Source organism: Lithobates pipiens, unplaced genomic scaffold (assembly GCF_037356315.1).
Source record: "Lithobates pipiens isolate NorthernLeopardFrog02 unplaced genomic scaffold, aLitPip1_a1.2 Scaffold_27, whole genome shotgun sequence".
Lineage (NCBI taxonomy): Eukaryota > Metazoa > Chordata > Amphibia > Anura > Ranidae > Lithobates > Lithobates pipiens.
In genome coordinates, this window is record NW_027507788.1 from 213,271,112 (window position 1) to 213,294,393 (window position 23,282).

The following is a 23,282-nucleotide window of genomic DNA, read 5'->3' on the forward strand; positions in this document are numbered from 1 at the left end:
AAGGTCTCTCCAAAGTGGGGGATAACCATGCTTATGCCCCGTACACACGATCGGACTTTCGGACAACAAAACCGTGGACTTTTGCTTGAAGGTCGTTGGCTCCAACTTGTCTTGTATACGCACGGTCACACAAATGTTGGCCAACAATTACGAACGTAGTGACATACAAAACGTACGGCGAGCGGATAAAAAGAAAGTTCAATAGTCATGCGCCACCCTTTGGGCTCCTTTTGCTAATGTTGTGTTTGGCGATCATTGATTCCGAGCGTGTTTGTACTTTGGACTTTTTGTACTTCCGACGGAAAGTCTGACAACGCACATTTGTTGGGCCGAAAAATTTGAAAACATGCTAGCCAACATTTGTTGGCGGAAAATCCGAGGACAAATGTCCGATGGAGCATACACACGGTCGGACTTTCCGCCAACAAGCTCACATCCAACATTTGTTGTCGGAAAATCCATATTGGAAGACTTACCCTTAAATCCCGTTCCTGTGACAACTTAAACATTTGGATTTCACATCACTCTTCATACTGGTAACAATGGTCACCAGGATGAATCCAGGGTGAATTTTTCCTGGTTGGTACCCAAAAACAAACCTTCAAAGGCACGGAAAATCCAAAACCTTTGGAGGTACAACTTTTCTTTTTTATATAATACATTTTTATTGAATGTTCCAATATAACTGTACAAATAGGCAAAATACCACACATACATAAATAAAAAAGGAGGGGGAAACAACTTCTAAAAAAGGAACCCAAACCATTTGAAAGTTTTTTTTTTTTATTTAAAAACTAGAGGTAGCCAAATAAGAATACCAACCAAATTCCAAATGTATTTATTATTATTGAGAGCAAGGTCTTGAATGGGCCTTAGGTGGTCATAGAAGGGTAATATTTGGGGAGAGTCTTTGGTTGCTGGGGGGCAACAAGAACAAGTTTTCCTTCAGACATTTTGGTTAAAAAAAAAAAAAAGTCTTGCATGCCTCTCCCTTTAGTTAGAAGTAAGGATTTCAACAACCAAAAAGAAATGTGACTCCCGGCTTCCAGAAACTTTAAGCGTTTGAACTTTAGGTGTGTGTGTTATATACTTTATGATATTCTGATCTGACAAACAAAAAAAAAAGTCACTAACTGTCTAAAGGTTTCCATTTCCTCAGTGTTAAAAGTCATTTGTAAAACCTCCTGTTCTATTAAATATTTTTTTGGCAGCCGTTTGATGTTACGTCAAAATGGGTTAAAATGCCACTTTACTGTGGTGGATTGGGTTGCCTAGTAAACCACTGTAAAGTTTCTTCTACCGGCCAAGATAAACCGGGGTAACAATTTTTTTATTTAACTTGGTGCAAAGATACATTATTACTTGGGCGTCAATGGCACAAGCAAAGCCAATGTACTTACTTGTGGCTTGTTAAGGATGGGATAAGAAGTAGTTATATTTGCTAAAAAAAAAAAAAAAAAATAGGAGATGTGACATATTAGAAGATGTCAGGAATTGTAATGTAAACGTTAAATGAGTTTTCCAGGACAAATTAAAGATTGGCCAATTTTGTAGTAAAACAGAGGGAACCCCTCCATACTCCTCATATGCTGTCTGCCCATGACTTAGGATTTGGCTTGCAAGCTCCCAGGGATGGAAAACCTGGTACCCTATCACAGTCATTTGCCGATGTGCTGTATGAGAACAATGTCTTCTCCAGAGCTAATTTAGGGTAACAGGAACACAGATATATTAGGACTTTTGGCCATAACAACCAGTTGCCTACCCACCTTTCATGCTCTCCTCTGTAATTCGAAAAATATAATGAATTATGGTCACTATGGGCAGCACGTAAGCAGCAGGAGAACATGAGAGGAGTCCCCCACCCTCCCAGTCATTCACCTATATCACCTATATCCTGGGGCAGACTAGGTAGCTTTGTTTGGCCTGTAGACAGCAGCACAGCTAGTGGCATCATGAGGTTGTTTTACTAAAGGCAAATTGACTGGGCACTTTGCAAGTGCAGTCGAACATCTGCAAGTGCGGTTTATCCAGAGCTTAGTAAACCTCTGCTGACTTCCATCATCCAATCATGTGCAAGCAAAAATTCAGAGAGAGAATGATGGGGTCCAAGGCACCATAAGTGATGAAGCAATATTTTCCTTGCATGTGATTGGGTATTATTTGCACACTGAAGCTTCATCTCATTTTCTAGTCTCTGGAGCAACTTCACTTGCAAAGTGCACAGTCTATTTGCCTTTAGTAAATAAACCCTTATGACTGGCCTTTTCTGAATATGGACACTGATTGCATTCAACAGCACTGGTCAGTAGCATCGTCCAGTAAGACAAAGTATTTCTAAAGCTAAAGATTTTTTTTTCTTAGTCTTGCATTTAGTTGGGTAGGGTTAGAAATAAAAATATCTGTGAAGTAGTTATGGCTGTCTGTGTCCCCACTGGGGAGTTTTAACCTACATTATATGGTCAAAAGTATTGGGATGCATGCCTTTACACGCACATGAAGTTTAATGGCATCTCAGTCTTAGTCCGTAGGGTACAATGTTGAGTTGGCCAGCCCTTTACACCTATAACAGCTTCAACTCTTCTGGGAAGGTCGTCCACGAGGTTTAGGAGTGTGTCTGTGGGAATGTTTGACCATTCTTCCAGAAGCGCATTTGTGAGGCCTGGCTCGCAATCTCCGCTCTAATTCATCCTGAAGCTGTTCTATCGGGTTGACTGTGCATGCCTCCACCCCAAACTCGCTCATCCATGTCTTTAGGGACATTGCTTTGTGCACTGGTCAAAATCATTTGGTGGATGGAGGATTATGGTGTGGGGGTTGTTTTTCAGGTGTGGGGCTTGGCCCCTTATTTCCAGTGAAAGGAACACATCAGCATACCTATACATTTTTGGACAATTTCATGCTCCGAACTTTGTGGGAACAGTTTGAGGATGACCCCTTCCTGTACCAATGTGACTGCGCACCAGTGCACAAAGCAAGGTTCATAAAGACATGGTCAAGGTCAAGCCTTTTTCATCCAACATCAGTGCCTGACCTCACAAAATGCGCTTTTGGAAGAATGGTCAAACATTCCCATAGACACACTCCTAAACCTTGTGGACGGCCTTCCCAGAAGAGTTGAAGCTGTTATAGCTGCAAAGGGTGGACCAACTCAATATTGAACCCTACGGACTAAGACTGGGATGCCATTAAAGTTCATATGCGTGTAAAGGCATGCGTCCCAATACTTGACCATATAGTGTAGGTTAAAACTCCCCAGTGTGGACATAGACAGCCATAACAACTTCACAGATATTCTATTTCTAACCCTACCCAACTAAATCCAAGACTAAGAAAAAAAATCTTTAGCTTTAGAATACGTCCCAATACATTTAACAATATAGTGTATTTGTCCTGGTGATCACTGGGAAATAAAAAACGTTACAGTTATCACCAGAACAGGAATAGAGGAACTTTCCAATAGGGACACCCTTACTAAGAAGGGATTTCCCCCACTTTGGAATGAATTCCTCTGACTTCATGGCGTGTCTCCAGGAAATTGAAAGAGAAATCTCCCAAATGGGACAGAAATTATTTTTTTTTTTAAATGTAACCCTTCCCTACTCCATCCAAAAGAACAAAAATGGCTTTTGATTGACTTAAATATATAACGAAAGTCCATTTTTATAGGGTTAACATGGCTGAACCTCCTATTCCTTACTATATGAAAAATAAAATATAGATATGATTTTCGGTACTCTAACTAATACCATAGAAGGCCAAGAGGAAAATTTTACTACCTACACAAAGCACTTTTTATAGTAAAAAAAAGTAATAATAGTATACTTTTAATAGTAAAAGAATCTTTTATAGCATTTGACTGACATATAAAGTCTATAGATCTTAAAATCTATCAATATAATCAATAACATTGCTGTTACTGTAAGACAAATAGCACGGCCATATCTTTGGTTACAAAAAAAAGCACCAGGAGTGAATGTATGATACCATTTGTGACTATGGTGGCCTGGTGGTACCATTCCATGTTACTATATGTAGTCCTTTCTTTATTGTACCCATTAAAAATTGTTCAAACACTTGGGCATTGTACCTGTAACTGTTATAAAGTGTGTCTTGAGCAACATTCACTGCTTGGTCAACAAAGCTTAGGGTATTGTTTTTGAACCCTACAGATAATGTTCATCAAGTGTAATTTTGCAGACTGACGATTGATAAAGTGAATGTTGAATTCAATGTCACAAGGAGCATTGCCACACTCACCATCATCACCTAATAAATACATTCTTTACATTTATAAAATATATGGGATCCACTGTAGATAATATGTTTTCCAAAACCCAACACATGAGGGCTATTAGAAATAGCAGATTGATTTTCTAGACCAACAATAACACCTCTAATGTTATTCAGAAACCAGGAAATTGTAAAGCTGGACTTTACGCAAACAGATAGATACACAGATTAAATATAAAGTATGTGAACTGACCTACCTGTCTAAAGATCTCTGCTCAGTAAGTCTTGTAATTTACATTGTCCTTCAGGACAGCATAGCCAGGAAGCTGATACAATTATTACCTGGTTCAGCCATGCAGTTTCCTAGCTCTCCATCTCCAGGCTCCCCAATGGACCACCATAACCTCCATCCAACAAGTAGGACTTGATCCAGGGATATATAAATCCCAACCTGGAAGTAGTAATCAAATCTTCCAGGCGGTTGGTTGAGCAAAATTACAAGTTCTTTAGCAGATAAAACAGCCAACCTAAATGTATCTCAACTGCGTATTTAGCTGTTTGCCCAGAGTTCTGCTTTGAGACCCTTAAAACTTAAAGATCCAAGCATTCTAGATAAGATTCCACGCCTGCAACTTTCGTTTTGGGTAATCACAAAGGTTAGCATATTCCTAAATACACGGGGCTACCCTTTGCCACTGCTTCATTCAGCAAGCAGTCAAGTCTTTTGCCACTTGTAATTATATTACTGGAATACAAAAAAGAAGGGTTCACCAAGAGTTTTGACAGAACACCAGGGATTGACTCGATCTGTGTTTATTGAGAGGCCAGTGGTTTTCTTTGTCTGATCTTTCCATTGCATATTCATTATGTTTAAAGACACCTTCTATGCATGCCGAATTATTTGTGATTTTGTCATTTTTTTCGTTTTTTGTTAATTGTTTCAGGTGTTCACTGACCCCAGCAATCTCCAGCGGCATATCCGTTCCCAGCACGTCGGAGCCAGGGCGCACGCCTGTCCTGACTGCGGCAAAACCTTTGCCACCTCGTCAGGTCTCAAGCAGCACAAGCACATTCATAGCACTGTCAAACCTTTCATATGTAAGTCATCTTGCTCGAAACTAGATCCTTTCTTTGCTTTCCTGTGAAAACCCATAAAAACCACAAGGCAAATTACAAGAGAAGCCTGTGCAACCACCCAAGTAGAGAACCACAGCAAGTCCACAGTCAGGTCCCAGGCTGAACAGGGAAATAATTTTGCTGTATGTTAGAAAGGATTTTTTGCTGGCCATTCTCTGATTGGCCCTTGTTCACTTTACTTCATTGGGTGGAAGTAACCAGCCGTGGCCTAAAAGGACAGTCTAGTATTAGTAGCTGGGGTAGGCAACCTCGACCCTCAAGCTGTTTTGAAACTACAAGTCCCATGAGACATCACAAGACCCAAACAATCACAGGCATGACTCCTAGGGGCATGATGGGATTTGTAGTTTCACCACAGCTGGAGGTCCGAGGTTGCCTACCCATGAGTTAAAGGATCAGTCTACGCAAAAGGGATATTTTAGTGTTTGGTGGATGCGGGAGAGTTAAATCACCTAATAGTTTCTTCTCTCTCCTGGGGACTCAATTGGTGAGATCTCTGGGCTGAGTTCCTGGGTCTGTATACCTGCTGCACCCATTAATAGAAGCACCCACTCTCCCTACTGGATTGTTTATTAATTTTATACTATGAACAATGTAATAGGAAGAGCACCCAATACTTTCCAGTGGATAACAACAGAGTCAGGAATTACGGTAGGGAGATCTTGCTGTTGGGGTACCGTAGACTAGTGTTCCTCAACCTTTTTTCAGTCAAGTTCCGCACAACCTCAAAGCACCCCATTCTAAAATGTATAATGTCGTTTCAGGGATGCGATAAGCTATGGTAGAGCTCAAAGAAAATACCATATCACATCCTTGAAATTAAATTATACATTTTAGAATTAGGCTAGCACTAGGACTGTTAGGACTAAAGCCAACTACTCTTCTGTCCTTGATCAAATTTGTCTGATTATTTCCCATCATGTCTCCTATATTAGATCCCACTCTTCTTTTTTTTTTTTTACTTGGCCAATTTCAGGGATGCGATAAGGTATTTTCTTTTAGCTCTACCACAGCTGACCGGTCGGCTAGCACCAGAAATTGCAAGTGAGCCAGGTGTGAGCAATGAAGCCCATTTAACGGCTTCCTTTTTCACCCCGGTGTTCCCTACTAACCACTGAGAACCCTATGACATTTCCTTCCCTGTAAAAATAAACAGAGAATAATGTAGTCATCATTTTCTACAAGCAAAGTCATCTTTGGGATACGGTACATTGGCAGCTTAGAACTTCATAGCGTGTTAATCCACCATTTCTAACTGCAGATCCTGGGCAGTGGACCAAGGCTCTTCATGCATTTTAGACATAGTGCAGTGTCTTAGCTAATAAATTACCCAGCATGGGTCTTCATGTAATGTCCAACTTCACACATTTGGGATGTCTGCATGTCAAAGAACTAGGTTATATATTTTAGCACAGTTTAAACAAGTGTGGAGGCCACAAGAGAAAGAAAAACTGAATAAAAGACTATAATTTTACTAATGGCTTTCGTAATGGTTTTAATGACTTGTGCAATGAAAAACAATGTTTTGGTTTGAGATTAATAATTTACTTGTCAGTCTACAATGAACACCAGTTTTCTGATTTTTTTTTTTTATATATCAATATCTAAATTTAATTCCACTTAGGAATAACATGATATGTGTATTGTAAAAAGTGTAAAAGTTAAACCATTTAATTCAACTGGAAATGGACCTCACACACAGGATGACAAAAAGTTGCCATTCATCCTTGATCTGACCTTTTCAATAGGTCAATTATAGCTATTTCCAAAAAAAAGAAAAAGAAGCAGCCCAAGCTTGATCGTCTAGGCAAGTGGTCTCCAAAACTGCTGCCCTTGGGCCAGACGCGGCCCATTGCTTGTCTTCATCTGGCCCTTGGACACTGAAACGAGGCAACATTCCTCCCATTGACACCAATGATGAGGTACCTCTCATTACACTAACACCCACAGTAGGGTATAATTCCTCCCATTCATACCAACAATGGAGCACTATTCCTTCCACTGACACCAAAGACGGGACACTATTCCTCCCAATGATACCAATAAAGTGGTGCTATTCCTCCCACTGATACCAACAATAGGGCACTATTTCCTTCCACTGATACCAAAGACGAGGCACTATTCCTCCCAGTGATACCAATAAAGTGGTGTTATTCCTCCCACTGATACCAACAATAGGGCACTATTCCTTCCACTGATACCAAAGACGAGGCACTATTCCTCCCAGTGACACCACTGAAGGGGCACTATTCCTCCCACTGATACCAATGAAGGGGCACAATTCCTCCCACTGATCACCAATGAATGGGGCACTATTTCTTTCACTGAAACCAATGAATGGGGCACTATTTCTCCCACTGATACCAATGAATGGGGCACTATTTCTCCCACTGACACCAATGATGGGGCACTATTCCTCCCACTGACACCAATGAAGGAACACTATTTCTAACACTGACACCAACAATGGGGCTTTATTCCTACTCCTACTGACCACAGGCAGTTTTTTTCATTTTAATTACTCCCACTGACCAGCCAGGTTTACTCCCACTAACATTTTCTACACCCAATATATCCACAATCCAGCCCCTGTAAAGTCTGAAGAGCAGTAAACTTGCCCTTTGTTTAGAAAGTTTGGAGACCCCTGAGGTAGAATGCATGATAAGATCCCAAAATGATGATATTGATTCCAATCAATGTCCACTCCTTCTGAAATCAGTTGGATTGGGCAACTACCACCTAATGTCCATGGGTGCTTTAAAATAACATTTGTTCCCTACATGAATGTCCAAGCGTTTAACTTTTTGAATTGAATGCATAAATATCAGCTGCAACATCTCTCCCACATGCATGTAAGGTTAGATAGCTTCACACTAGGTGGCCACAGAGAGAGATACCCATATGTTATTTTTTTTTCCAAAAAAATAAATCCCAAATTGTTGAATCTTTTTACATTTTTTAAACTGAGAAGCCATACACATATTTTCATGCATTTGTAAAAGACACTTGTAGATGTTTTATATCAAGATGTCCACTTAAAATTGTTTTCCAGTTTGTCAAGAAGTAAAAACATTATTATCAGATGGGTATTGATGTGAAGAAGGGGTTTCTACTCCCCGGATATCTGTTGAGATGTACCCCATTTGCCATGTGCCCCATTATTAAGATTTTTCATCGCAGGATTTGGCAAAGTGAGGGGAGTTCCCCTCTTAGATAAATGTTCTGTCTCGATGACAGTGGTAACCAGGACACGTAGAGGATGAGTCTACATAGTTCCAATACAGAAAACAAGGTTCTAACCCTTTCCTACTCTATTCAATATGCTTTAAAAAAAGTCTATATATACACTTTAATTGTCTATGCATTGAATATCTGTGAAAGTAACTGGCCTCTTTGAAGGACCAATGTACACATCTATATGAACTTTTTATGCATATTTATGTTTATTTGATCATTTTTTTGTCTTGGTTTCTGTTGGTGTTCCAGGTGAGGTCTGCCACAAATCGTACACACAGTTCTCCAACCTGTGTCGCCATAAACGAATGCATGCTGACTGCCGTACGCAGATTAAATGCAAGGACTGTGGACAGATGTTTAGCACTACCTCCTCCCTAAACAAGCACCGACGCTTTTGTGAAGGCAAAAACCATTACAACCCCAGTGGATTATTTGCCCCTGGTCTGCCCCTGACAAGTTCTTTGATGGACAAGTCCAAACCTTCTCCAAACATGAATCATTCTAGCCTTGCTTTCAATGACTACTTTCCGTCTAGGGCACATCCAGGTGGTTTGCCGTTTTCACACGCTCCTCCTCCTTTTCCAGCCTTGGCCCCTGGATTCCCAGGAATTTTTCCTCCATCGCTTTACCCCCGGCCACCTTTATTACCTCCTTCTCCACTACTCAAAAGCCCTTTAAACCATACTCGGGAAGCCAAGCTTCCTAGCCCAATGGGAAATCCTCAGCTTGCGCTTATGGCCTCTCTAAACAGCAGCAATAGCAACCAGCAGCTTTCATTGGAGGAAAAGTTTGGGAACAGTATGGAAACATACATGGAGAAACATAAATCCAGGAGCAGTGACTTGTCAGATGGAAGTGACTTTGAAGATGTCAACACCACCTCGGGGACAGATTTAGATACCACCACTGGTACTGGTTCTGATTTAGATAGTGATGTTGACAGTGAAAGAGACAAAAACAAGGACAAAAACAAATCTTTAGAAAGCAAGCAAGACATTGTCAGTAGTTCTGTTTCCAGTAGTTCTAATAATGTTGCTGAAAGGTCATTTTTCTATTCTCAACATTCCTTTTTTCCTCCACCAGAAGAGCAACTGCTTCCATCAATGGGGGCAGCCAATGACTCAATCAAAGCTATTGCTTCTATAGCAGAAAAATACTTTGGACCTGGATTTATGGGCATGCAAGAAAAGAAAATGGGTTCACTCCCCTATCATTCCATGTTTCCCTTTCAGTTTCTACCCAATTTTCCCCATTCTTTATATCCAACCTTCTCAGAACGGACATTAAATCACAACTTGGTTATGAAGGCCGAACCAAAGTCTCCTAGGGACCTTCAGAAAGTTGTCAGCACGAGCTCGGAGTCACCATTTGATCTCACCACCAAACCAAAAGAGATTAAGTCAGCCTTAATGCCGCCTAAAGTTTCGGCACCCCAGGCTTCGGGAGAGGAGCAACCCTTGGACCTCAGTATTGGTAGCAGAAGTAGAGCGAGTAGTCAAAATGGGGCTAGGGAATCTAGGAAAAACCATATATATGGCGAAAGGAAAGTGGTGTCCAATGATATGCTTTCAAAAATTCCTCCCCCTCCTCTTCCGCAACAGCCACATCTTCACTACGCAAAACCTTCTCCGTTCTTCATGGACCCCATTTACAGGTAATAACATACCTTGACCTAATCAAGAAACAGTAGCGTCCTCATTTTTTGGGGCCTAGATGCAGTTCTGCTACAACACTTTATTCATGTGCCATTGGCATCTTTAAAAATGGATACTCTAATTTGCTTGTTTCTATGCAACTGTAAGGTATGTCAGCTTTGACTGTTGGGACGTATTTCGCTGTACGTGTCTTGTTTAAAAAAAAAAGTAAAGAGGAAAAACATCTATTATAGCAACAACTTATATATAGCTTGTGTTTTTTTTTTAGTATTAACACTGAAAATAATATGCTTTGAGATTGTGTTGAGGGTTTGAAGATAGGAATCTGTGCTTTACATTGGATGCAGTGATCGTTGTTTAGAAGTTATATGCTTGAATGATTTATCTCTCTACGATCATCAATATCCTTTATTCTGAAATAACTGTCAGAACAATTGATGTATATTTGGAGACAACCTGTAAAAGAAGCTCAGCAAGATTTTCTGAATAAGCAGTACACTTCCATACACTTCCATACTCCAAAGTAGAGATGTCCAGGTGCAAAGTGAAAGTCCCACCACACTTCTCTTAAGGCTTAGGTTGTGACCCCATAGTTGTCTATGAATATATCCCCAGCAAACGCCTGGTTACAGAGAGCCACGTGAGATGGCTCAAGTTTTGTGGTCCCGGGTTCTCCTTTAATTTGAACCTTTGCTTTGCCCAATTAGGGAAAAGCAACAGGCCCACTTTAACATATCCTTCCCAAGCAGCACTTACCTGACTTCCTTTCACTCCCCTGCAGCCCCAGTCAGCTACTAGGAGTTAATGGAAAGTCCTGTGTAATGTGAAAATCGTTTAAGTTCCTGAAGTTATATATATCATGAACTCCCCTGTGACAGAGTAAGAACTAGGGAGAAGAACAAAGGGTAAGTATATGTTGGGAAGAGGTGGTGGATTAAATCAAACCTGCAAAGCACAGGTTTGTTTGCAACTACCCTGCCAGTTTTACTATTTCAAAAGCTAGATAGATAGATAGATAGATAGATAGATAGATAGATAGATAGATAGATAGATAGATAGATAGATAGATAGATAGATAGATAGATAGATAGCATTATCTACCGGTCTTTAAAATTGTTACTAAATAGGAGAAATGTCTAGTTGCTTTTAAGGTGATGGCCTGATGTTTAAAACCAATTTGATCTCCTTGCAGTCTTTCTTTCACCCAGTATGAATATAAATGTGTAACTTACCGTATTTCATATACTGTAAGTAGCCCTTAGCCCTTAAGACATTATTGTGATGAGAAAATAATTGCCTTTATGTCAAAAACTCAACCAGAACAATAAACGTTTTCAAACTTTGTCACCTTTTCCTATCCTTTGGGTGGCCTCTGCTGTGTTCTGTCACCTACTGTTATTTTTTATATCTTTTTAGTGGCTCCCATAGTTGAGCTTCCAGTTCCATCTACCTCTAGAGTTATTAAGAAGTCACTTCACTTTTCCTAGTAAATTTAGAATTTTTGTATCTTCTTTATATTATGGCAAATTCAGTAAGAAAATCATTCCTCCAAGGTGAGTGACCACTGAGCTGGGAACTCTAAGCCCTTGTACACACGGTCGGAGATTCCGACGGAATGTGTCCGATCGGACCGTTTTGTCGGATAATCCGACTGTGTGTGGTCTTCATCGGACTGTTTTCGTCGGAGTATCCGACGGACCAAGTTTTCCAACTTGTCGGTAAAATTTTCCGACAACGTGATCCGATCGGACCTTGTCCGATCATGTGTAGAGAATTCCGATCGGACAAAGTGCCACGCAGGCTCAGATCAAATTCCTACACCAAAGCTATTGGCTACTAGCCTGAACGTGGTCCCATCGTAACGAAATAACGTCATCACTTTCTGAACGATCGGATTTTCCGACAACTTTGTCCGACCGTGTGTATGCAACAGTTTCGGCCAAAATCCGTCGGACAAAATCCGACGGATTTGGTTGTCGGAATGTCCGACCCGTGTGTACAAGGGCTTACTGAGAGATTGCTGCTGGAGAAATTTGAAAAGCATTCGAAAAATTTGCCCCAACGGATTCCAACCATAGAAAAGCTCTAAATAGGCCAAAACTTGGTAAACACCCGACAATTTAATTTATGTAAGCTTGCTGAATTCTTGTCCCATTCCAATGTCAAGATCATTCAAATGGAGATTTCCCCCTCTCTATACACACACACACACACACACACACCCATTATTGCTATAGAAGTCTCTACTCTTCTAGGAATGCTTTCTATAAGATTTTGGAGTGTGTCTTGGGGGAATTTGTGCCCAATTAGCCAAAAATGCATTTGTGAGGTCAAGTACTGATGTGAAATGAGAAGACCTCGCTCGCTGTAGGCATTTCAGTTCATTCATAAGGTGTTCAGTGGGGTTGAGGTCAGGACTTTGGGCAGACCATTCAATTTAGTCCACTACTGGACTGGTCAAGCCATGATATATGGAGATAGTTTTCTAGGGATGCTGGAACAGAAAGTAGACTTTCCCCAAACTGTGGTCACAATGTTGGTAGCCCACATTGGCAGGGGTCTCCAAACTTTCTAAGCAAAGGACCAGTTTACTGTCCTTCAGACTTTAGGGAGTCATCATTGGGAGTAAACATCACACCATTTTTTATTAGGGGAAGGGATAGTGGCCCACTGTTGTTATCATTGGGAGAAATGGTGCCCCATTGTTGATGGCTGTTGGCAGGATAGTGTCTTGTATAAGTGGGAGGAATAGTGTCTCAAGGGCTGGATAAGGGCAAGCAAAGGGCCGTATCCAGCCCCGGGCCACAGTTTGGAGACCACTGGTCTATAATGTTTTTGTATGCAGTAACATTAACAGCACTCTTCGCTGGAAGCAACTGAACTTAATCATTTGGAGAGGTTTCCACAGTTTAGGCCATATAGTATTTCGGGTGTATATGGACACTGTTAAATTCCAATAAAACACCATAGAAATGCTGCAAACCACTGGGCAATCTCAGGCGTGCATTTTTGGCTTAACTCCACCAGTGACCATTATTGTTTTTCTGTCTGTACACTCTCTACCTGCTATATATAGCCCGGTGTTGTGCTGAAGGGAAAACTGAGCTTCGTATCAAGGGAAGTCCTAGTTATTTCTCTGTCTTGGACGAGCTGAGGCTCCAGAGAGAAGACACAGGATGCTAACTCATAAAATTACAGGAAATGTCCTCATCCGAATGACATAGATCATGTATCAATTAGGCTGACCTTCCATTCATCACACCAGTCAGCCTGCTTCGAAATGATGAGGCCCTGCATTAATCATCCTGAAGAATATCCATTTTTTTACTTGGTAAAATATAACTTTTTCAAGGGAAATTTCCAGCAAGAAAAGAAGGATTGGATCTGCATCCAGAATGTGAGAAGCTCTGGAATAAAGTGGATGTAAGCCCAAAATCAATTTTTTTCAGTATGTGTGGCATCATGAGTCACTATATACCGTTTTATTAACCGTGGCATTTTTGTGAACCTATTGCTTGCAAAGTTAGTGATCCTGCCAGTAACAACACTTCTTGTTGCAGGCTGACAGCACTAAGCCAGTGTTTTCAATGGGTTCTGCAAGCCCCTTTAGTCTGACAATGGGTTGCCACCTGATAGGCCCAACAAGCTGCTCAACAGTCAACTTCTAAGCAGGTAGGGCAGTGTAGGTCCCCTTTAATGGTGCCTCCTCCCCACAAGAGAAGGCTGGGAACTTATATATAAAAGCCAAGTAAAGGGGAAGGTGAGATGGACTCTGGAACACGTGAGCAGGAAGAAGATCAGGCTACTGTGCTCCTGTTCTCCCTTCCACTGTGGGAGAGCAGGGTGTCATGGTAGTTACCCTATTATCAGGATCCTTGGGGAGATGAGGCAACACTATACTAACGCAGAGCTGGAGGTGAGGCTGTTGGGTGTTGGGTCTTGGTTTTACCCTTGCCCCCCCCCCCCCCCCTCCCCATCATGAATAATAGCTGGACAGAGTGTAGGCAATTCACTCTAACTGAGCTGAGGAGTAAGCATCTTCTGAATGGGCAGGGATCAACTACCTCCTATATATATATATCAAGTACTGTTTGGGGGTCTTGGACCCAATTTGTTATGCTGCCTCCTGAATTGATGCAATAAAGAAGTTAACCCGCTACTTTGATCTCTGTGTGAATTTGTCTGCAAATGTGGGTTGCATACTAGAGGTTAATGCCTGTGTTAATCTGGCTGTTGATCCCAAGGAGGAATGAGCGTTAATTAGTGTGTGGATATCCCTGTGGGTGAGGGGGTTGATCAAGCACAGTCAGGAGGGTGGAGGGGTCAGGTCCTTACATAGGAGAGTCCACTAGAGTCCAAACTACTTCTGCTGTAATTGTGAGGGAATGGCTTAGTGTCGTCAGCCTGCAACAGGAGGTATTACCGGAAGGATCAGTAGGTAAGAAACATATTCACCAAAAATATTTAAGAAAATGGTATACAGTGAGGAACGATGCCTAAAATATTGAAACACACATTTAGGGTTTAAAGGATATGTCAAGCCAAAATCATTTTATTAGAAGTCCTTTCAGATTTTTACTGCTATCCGGGACTCCATTATAGAGATTTCCCCTTACGTCCTGTCCCACTGACAATGGCTTCCCCAGACCAGGATATGCAATAGAGCCCCAGATGGTAGTAAAAACCTGACCAGGGTTCTAATCTTTCCCTATCTCTTTATTTATCCAAAACTAGGAAAAAAAAGGTTTTGGCTGGACATAGACTTTAATTCTGAAACTGCTAGCTTTCTGCTTTTGGTTCTGATCCGTTGGCTTCTATTGACCGAAAACATCAACCCAGCCTGCTACATGCGTCTCCCAGGCCAGTGATTGCAAGTACCTAAAGTATAGCTAAAGGCAAAACTGTTTAGTGTGTTTGAGTTCTAGTTTTGGATAGAGGGGAGAGGGATTAGAACCCCTGCCAGGGTTTTATTGGGAGATTCGCCTTCTCCATCTGTCCTGTTTCCATTATCATTGCAAGTCATTAAAAATCCCAAATTTAGAGTTGTCCCTAGAAAAGTAATAGAGGGGAAATCTTCCAAGGGTCAATTCCAAGTGATTCCCTGAATTTGCAAGGATTTCCTCTTTTGGCTATGGGATAGGAAGTGAAGGGAAATCTCCCCAATGGGACACAGATGGCAAAAAAAAAATAACCAACAGGGTTTATAGCTGTGGCAGCCCGTCCATTATGGGCGCCCGGGTGCCGCCCCCTCTCTCCATATCACCCCCCTATATGCAATGGATAGATTCATGCATTGCATGAATCTATCTACGGCCGCCGCGGCCACCCCCTTTTCATGCATCCGGCCCCTTTCCGGACAAAGGGCACATGAATTACAGCGGCCGGGTTTTTTCTAATCACCTGATTAGAGCCAGAGGCTCTAATAGGCTTCAAAATAGGGTGGGCTCGGAATGCAGAGAATGTGCTCCGATCCCACCCAGGTGTGTTACAACAGTGAATGAATATTGTTGAAACACTGATCCTCAATCCAGCCAATCAGAAGCAAGTGTGAGACCCGCTTTCCGATTGGCCGTAAAGAGAAGACTCCCGATTGGCCGCCGAGGAGGAGGGAGGAAACAGAAGCCACTTCTGCCATTGCCGTGATGACCCATGGAGAGCAGGAGATCGGGAGGATGACTTCGTGCTACCGACCAACCGGAGGGGGGGGTGGTATACTGTTGGCGGCCCTCCCAAAAAAAAATTCCACCAGCCGCCGCTGAGTTATAGCCCTCCCTTTCTCTATACAAAATGAAAAAAAAGTTTTGCCTTTAGTACTACTTTAAGCTAGAGACAGCCAGGTAGCTATTATTTTTAGAAACAGGTCAGCAATTGCAGCCTACATATGTCCATCAGTATAAGCTTTCATCAAAGGAGAAAAGGTCAACCCGATTCTTTCTTTCATGTTATAATCTAGAGATATCAGAGATATTACAGAGATATGATTGGTTGCTGACAGCAAGTCCTTTTTTTCTTATGTGGTATAGGTCTGATTGCTATGGACTACTACACGTTGTGCTTTGTGGCATATTAATCAAGCTTGGGTAGCTTATTGCAGTATTCTGTTCATAAGATTGAAAGATGATTTGCTTTGGCTGTGGCACTGATCATATGAGCTTTGCTACAGAAGCTCTCTTGGAGGGCTAAAGTTTGGGTAGGGGCAATCAGGCAATGGCTCTGCTTAAGCAGTAATTCTCCAGCCTTGGCATGGTCACATGACCACGGCGCTTATTATAGAAAAATAAAGACATTCCAGGTCTTTGATTGCCATTCTATTTATAGCATTGAGGTTGAGTAGCACTATGAAAGGGTCTTCACGTTTGGCTATAGATAGATTCATTTAAATTGAAAAAAAATTATATCCATTTGAAAATGTATTGTATTGTTAAGCTCTTGATTGCTTGATTGCTTGTGCAGATACTGCTGGCCAGTAATTCTTCTAAACCAGAAATTGGCTTCAATTTACAGATTCAACCAGGAAAGACCCATTTTGAGTCCACTCAGGGTCCTAATTTTAACTGAAGCCCCGATGAAGGGACAGTTCCTTTGAGCCCCGAAACTCATTGCATTTTTTTTTTTTCAGTACAATACCAATAAATTAATTTGGACAATTTTATCTTTTAGTGTGGTGCTTCTTCCTTTTATACGTGTTTTTTTTTTTTTCTGTATTGGTAAGATGTCTCTTCCTCTCATATCTGTTGGGTTTGATATTAAAAATGATAAGTTAGAGGTTAAAATCAATCAATAAGCAGTCAATACCTTTATATTGGGTAATAAGATCATTTACACCTGATGTTTTATTAGCAACAATGTAGAAGAACTCCTCATTGTGGTACTTTAAAGGCAATCTACTGCAACTGTGTTAAAAGACATATAAGTCCATCTTTAGTTGTACAAAACAATAAAATAATTCTAAAAACTCAATCATGGCTTTTGGGTATTGGATTGTGATTGAGCCTTGCTTGGGTTTTAGAAATAATTTATTGTTTTGTACAAATAAAGTCCCATCAAATATATAAGCCATATGTTTGGGCTTCTGCATTGCATTGTTTTGGATACTGCTGGGGTCTCCGGTTCGGAGTTGAAGATTACATGTATGGTACATTCTTGATTGGGTTTTAGAAGTATCTTTAATTTATTGTTCTGTACAAATAAAGATGGACTTAAATGTCCTTTAACACAGTTGTAGTAGATTGCCTTTAAAGTCCCACCATGGGGAGTTCTTCTATATAGTTGGTAGAACTTTAAGGGATGTTGGCAATTTTTCATTACCAAGATTGATGTTATATTATTAACATCAATTTCCAAGGAACAATGGACTGTGTTGCTTTCTTGAGGATATACCAAATAATTGTGGTACTGGGCCAAATCATTATTGGACCAAGTCGTTACTCAAATCCAAGTAGGCTATAGAGGGATGAAGCTTAAAACATATATCTAAGGCCAAAACCTTTTTTTTTTAAGTATTGGATAGGGTGTATAAAGGTTCCGAAAGGTTTTAATTGCTGGAGAGATTCACCATTTTAATTTGCCCTGGTGACCATATAGACAGAGAGTATTGGTTAATACAAAACTTTATGGCTGTCACTGCAACAGGGATAGAGGGAAATGTTTCCAGTGGGGACACCAGTCCTGGTGACAACTGTCTAAGGGGAAGGGAGGTTCTTCTCACTCTGCAGATACGTCCTCTCAGTTAATGTATATCCAGGACACAAAAAAGATTTGCCTTTAGATACACTATAATTTCATAACCATTCAAAGATCAAACTGGTGATAAATATTGCACTGGTAGGGTAGAGCCCACTTCCCATAAAATATATAAACCACATGTTTGGGCATTGCATTGTGGGGTACTGCTGGGATTGGAGGGGGGGGGGGACAGATCTCCAGTTTGTAGCTGAAGAATACATGCATGGTACATTCCTGTTTGGGGATCTTTAACTACAGGTATGTTCCGACACATCAGGTTTTGCATTTGTGTTACAGTTTTAATTCCAGATTCATGTCAAGCCATTGTTGGTATTTTCATGATGTTCTCATCTTCCTTGAGGTACGTAACCCTCTGTGTTGTTGTCCAGCAGGGTGGAAAAGCGGAAGGTGACAGACCCTGTGGGGACGATAAAGGACAAGTACTTACGGCCATCCCCTCTCCTCTTTCACCCTCAGGTAAACAGATCTGGATTTTGGTTACAACGTGTGCCTTGACTATAGACCAACTGACCATTAAACATGAACAAAAACCATGGGCATTTGGCCTTGTGTTATCGAAGGGAAAAAAAAAATCTGAATTTGGATTTGCCAATCTGCAGAGATAACGACACTCAGTGCTTAGACTTTTGGTCATATGTTCAGCACTCTTGGCTGTCTGGTAACATGAAGTGACTTTTTCTTTGTGATGTCTGAACAATGTACAACCATTCCACCAACATGTCTGAAAAGTTCATGGCCTGACACGGAAGTGACCACATAGACATGCAACTTTATCACTGCGCAAAACAATTCTACCAGATGGTTGGCCCTGAAAATGGCGCATACGCACTGTACAGTTTTCAAACGCTCTTTGCAAACTGTTGGCACCCCCCGTAGCCAAAATAAAAATTGAGAGAGTGCAAGATGAAGGCCCAAAGTGTTTTCTCACTTCTCACTGTCCACTAAGGGAATACTCCAAGCCTTTTATTTCCACTCTCTCTATTTTCGAGTTGACTACGGGGGGTGCCAACTGTATGTAAAGACCGTATGAAAACTTAAGGCAGGAAGGCTGACAACTCCGATGCTCTTGAATAAAAGTACTTTATTAGTTACATGGGTACAGGCTATAAGATGACGCATTTCGGATAAGAAGCCTTCACTGTAGGAAAACTGTATAGCGCGTATGCGGCATTTTCATAGCTGGACATCTGGAAGAGTGGCTTGGTGCAGTGATAAAGTTTCATGCCTGTGTGGTCACTCCTTCCACCCGGGGCCGTGAACTTTTCAGACTACACACGTATGGTCCTTGTATACAACAATCTAGCACTGGCTGTTCCTTAAGGTCTACAGTTCAATGGATGTTCAGGCAGGGGTCTTGAAAAGTCAACAAAGTTGCTTATATGGACATAAGACCCTCATCCTGTTCTTTATATCTTTGTATAATTATTCTTTATAATCTCTAATTTTCCTACTGGATTGTATTTGTGGATATCAGCAAATAATGGTAGACCCATTGTTATCTATTGCATACCTGCTTTGTTTAGCCAATCACTGTTTTTTCCCTGAGGATAAGACCATCGCTTACTCCTCCCCTGCCCACCTCTGTGGTTACGAACACGCATGTTGAGTAAGTGTAGCGTGGAGTGGTGGCAGTAATCACATGCAGGCCCGATGTGCAATAAGAGGTGTATTAAAGGACTTGCAAACAGTACAACAACCTGGTGGGAAAGCTCACTTGACTGGGAACTTACAGCCAATGCCGTAGAGAGCAGCAATAGTAGGCCAGAACTAAAGACAGCGCCAGCCAAGGGGGGTGGACTGCAGCCTGTCCAGTCCAACCCAAAAGGGAAGAAACTTGAGAGATGCACCGGTAACAAGGTGACCGGTGAGATCCTCCGCTGCTGTATGAAGCTGGGTGCCCGTCTGGTCCGCAACCAAGTCCACACAATGAAAAAGAAGAAAGATGGTGGCACTTCCAGCATAAAAAATAGATCCTTTATTGCAAATCCATTAAAAACTTAAAAAACAGAGACAGCCAATGCACATATAGCTCTCAAGAGGCCAGCAAATGCATTTCACACTGCTGTGCTTAATAATTTGGAACCCAAAAGGGAGCTTGCTGAAATCCAGATGAAGGCCCTAAGCTGACCCTACACCTCTGGAGCCTGTCCCTAACGCTAGTACTGTTCCTGACAGATAGGTGTGCTCTCCCTATGCTAACCACTTCACCAAAAACGTGCCAAAATCTGGGGGCAGGGACTTAAAAAAAGATTCTGCGTGACCCAAGATGGCCACCAGGGTCACCTGGTGCAGCATAGCCAACCGGAACACAGCTTTCAGGAACTGAGGGAACCATCGAGAAACTGGGTATGTTTGCTTGCATAGACTTCCCCTACATCTGCAGTACCGCTTTGGATGAGCACTACCTGCTGTGGAGAACACAGACTGCATCCGCCTACATGCACGCTTGAGCAATCCCGTTAAAACTTTCACCTCCTTTATTTAAAATGGGGATGCCCTAATATCCAAATTCATGACTTGACCCATTCATTTTTTTTGTGTCTGTGACCATCCTCCAATACAGCTGATACAATAACAGAGCTGTGCTGCTCCAGGTGGGAATGATTGCTCCCTTCAACCTTGTGGTGCAGGTCCAGTCCAAAGCCTGAATAATTTCTTGAACCATCCTCCAATACACCCTGATAACTGACAGCACAGCTAGCATACCGCAGAATAAATACAGCTTCAGTTGCATCATGGGAGCTGAGCTTTTCTTTCCTTGTACCAGAATTTTTCAGCTATGACCGGTCAAAAAACTTCCAATGTTTTTGAATTATCCCATTTTCTTCTCGCTCTAGAGTGACCTTGGGTGTCTTTTCATGGACATTGGAGTTAGATACCAATAATGCATAGCGGTGTTTCTCTTTAAAGTGGAACTCCAGCTTTGCTAATAAAATAAATAAATAAATCTCCTTTTGGTCAATGACATATATTGCAAGGATTTTACTCAGGGCTTTTTTTCAGCTGGAACTTGGTGGAACTCAGTTCCACCACCTCTGGCTCAGGTCCTCTGCTCCCTGTTCTCCACTATTACTTGAAAACACAAAAGTCCGGCTTCTATGCTTACAAGGGACAGCTTGTTCCCCAACAGCCCCCGCAGATCAGATCTCCTGAGTGGCCCCCCACTGAGTGAAGGATGGAGACAAGGGAGATGCAGGTACCCGGGGTGCAGTGCAGATGCCAACATGACCACTAGATCATCTCCCCGTAATTAAGAGAGGGTGGAGCCAAGTACAATATGCAGGGAGGTACTAGAGCCGGGCTGGGTGCTTCAGCTTAATACAGCAACAAAAATAAGACATGTAGAAGATGGCGGCGCTTTTAAGGAGATGGGGAGAATGTGGACGCAGTAGAAGGGGGTTGCATGCAGAGGGCAGAGCTGAAGAGGGGTAAACGTGAGATGTGGATGGGGTGTACAGAGATAAGCAGCTGTGGAAGAAGGCAGAGCAAAAAATATATATATATATATACTGTTCACCAAAACATGTACAGATCCACCAAGGTGATTTTTTAATCACACTAAATTATAGAAAGGCTTGTGCAGCAAATAGACATGTCACATGGACCTTCTTTAAAACAAAAGTGGAGTTGCCCCTTAAGTGGAGCATCCCTTTAATGAGATAACTGCTCAGCAGTAGTGGCATTCTTCACTTTTCCTTAGAAGTTTGAGAACTTTTTCCCACCTAACTTCTTCACATAGACCCCTCATTGTTCTGCTTCCCCACCAACGTCTAGTTAATAACTTCCAGTGATTTTCCTCCGAGAAGACTGGATAATGGCAGCGGACCCGCCAGAAACATCCTGTGTTTGTCTGGCTTAGAATAGTGCTGAGATCGACTTGTAAAAGGAGCAGATATGACAAAGCCGTCAGCTAATACCAGCAGACAGAGCCTGGGAAGATTCGGGAGCCCATCACAATCCAGACATATTAGTGCCACCTATAGGCAGGCTTCAAGACCAGCCATGTCTGCCTGATTAAATAAACGTAAAAAAAAATCAATAAAAAAATATAGCACCTGATTGGTTGCAATGGGCAACAAATCCTAATTTTTTCTTAATTTTTTTTACTGGTTTTAATACTTAAATATATATGAGTCACGTAAAAAGGCAGAGACTTGTGCAAATCAGTATTACTCAACCTTTTTTCCCTTTTTCACTCCTTAAAAGTGTGCAAAATCTTGAGACCCCCAAAGTCTAAAGTGTAAAAAGCGTAATTGTTACTTATCAATTGGATACCTGAGCCTGGGACGATGCATACACCTTGATGAAATAAAAGTGAACAGGCAGGCTTTTTATTGCAAGATGTTTCTCCCTGCATGCGCGACTCCGCTTACGGCGCCGGTACTGTGCCTGTGTGCTGGAATGAGGGCCTTCTGTGCACAGGTGTGAAGTCATCCCGCGCTTGCCAATAAAGATGGCTGAAAACCGGTACGGGAACTGTTGATTGCATTAGTTCTGCTTTAATTTTACATCAGAAGCCCCCCTTTACATGTGGTAAAGGGGGGCTTCAGAGGTTTTGTATCACATCAGAACCCCCCTTTACATCAGAGGTCCAACATCACATCAGAGGTTCCCCATCACATCACAGCCCTCCTTTTCATCAGAGGTCCCTTATCACTTCAGAGGTTTCCCCATCATATCAGAGGTTCCCCCATGACATCAGAGGTTCCACATCACCTCAGAGGTCCTCCATGACATCAGAGGTCCCCCATCACATCAGAGGTCCTCCCATCATATCAGAGGTTCCCCCATCACATCAGAGGTCCTCCCATCATATCAGAGGTCGCACATCACTTCAGAGGTTCCCCCCATCACACCACAGCCCCCTTTGCACTAGGGGTCTCCTGTCACCTCAGAGGTTCCACCATCACATCAAAGGTACCCCATCACATCAGAGGTCCCCTGTCACATCAGAGGCTCCCCCATCACATAAGAGGTCCAACATCACATCAGAGGTCCTCCCATCACATCAGAGGTTCCCCCATCACATAAGAGGTCCAACATCACATCAGAGGTCCTCCCATCACATCAGAGGTTCTCCCATCATATCAGAGGTTCCCCCATCACATCAGAGGTCCTCCCATCATATCAGAGGTCCCACATTACATCAGAGGTCCTCCCATCATATCAGAGGTTCCACAGTACATCAGAGGTCCAGAGGTTTCCCCATCACAACCCCCCTTTGCATCAGCGGTCCCCTGTCACTTCAGAGGTCCCCCCATCACATCAGAGGTC

General features: G+C 42.0%; 1 protein-coding gene across 4 annotated transcripts in view; it reads left to right on the forward strand.

Annotated features, from left to right (window-relative positions):
• Positions 1-23,282, forward strand: part of PRDM16 (PR/SET domain 16) — a 941,382-nt gene that overhangs the window by 862,642 nt on the left and 55,458 nt on the right. For all 4 annotated transcript variants that reach the window (XM_077458220.1, XM_077458222.1, XM_077458221.1 and 1 more), the window contains 3 exons: positions 5,178-5,331; positions 8,857-10,261; positions 18,377-18,464. In XM_077458220.1, coding sequence (XP_077314346.1) covers positions 5,178-5,331; positions 8,857-10,261; positions 18,377-18,464 — 1,647 coding nt within the window. The remainder of the gene's footprint in view (positions 1-5,177; positions 5,332-8,856; positions 10,262-18,376; positions 18,465-23,282) is intronic.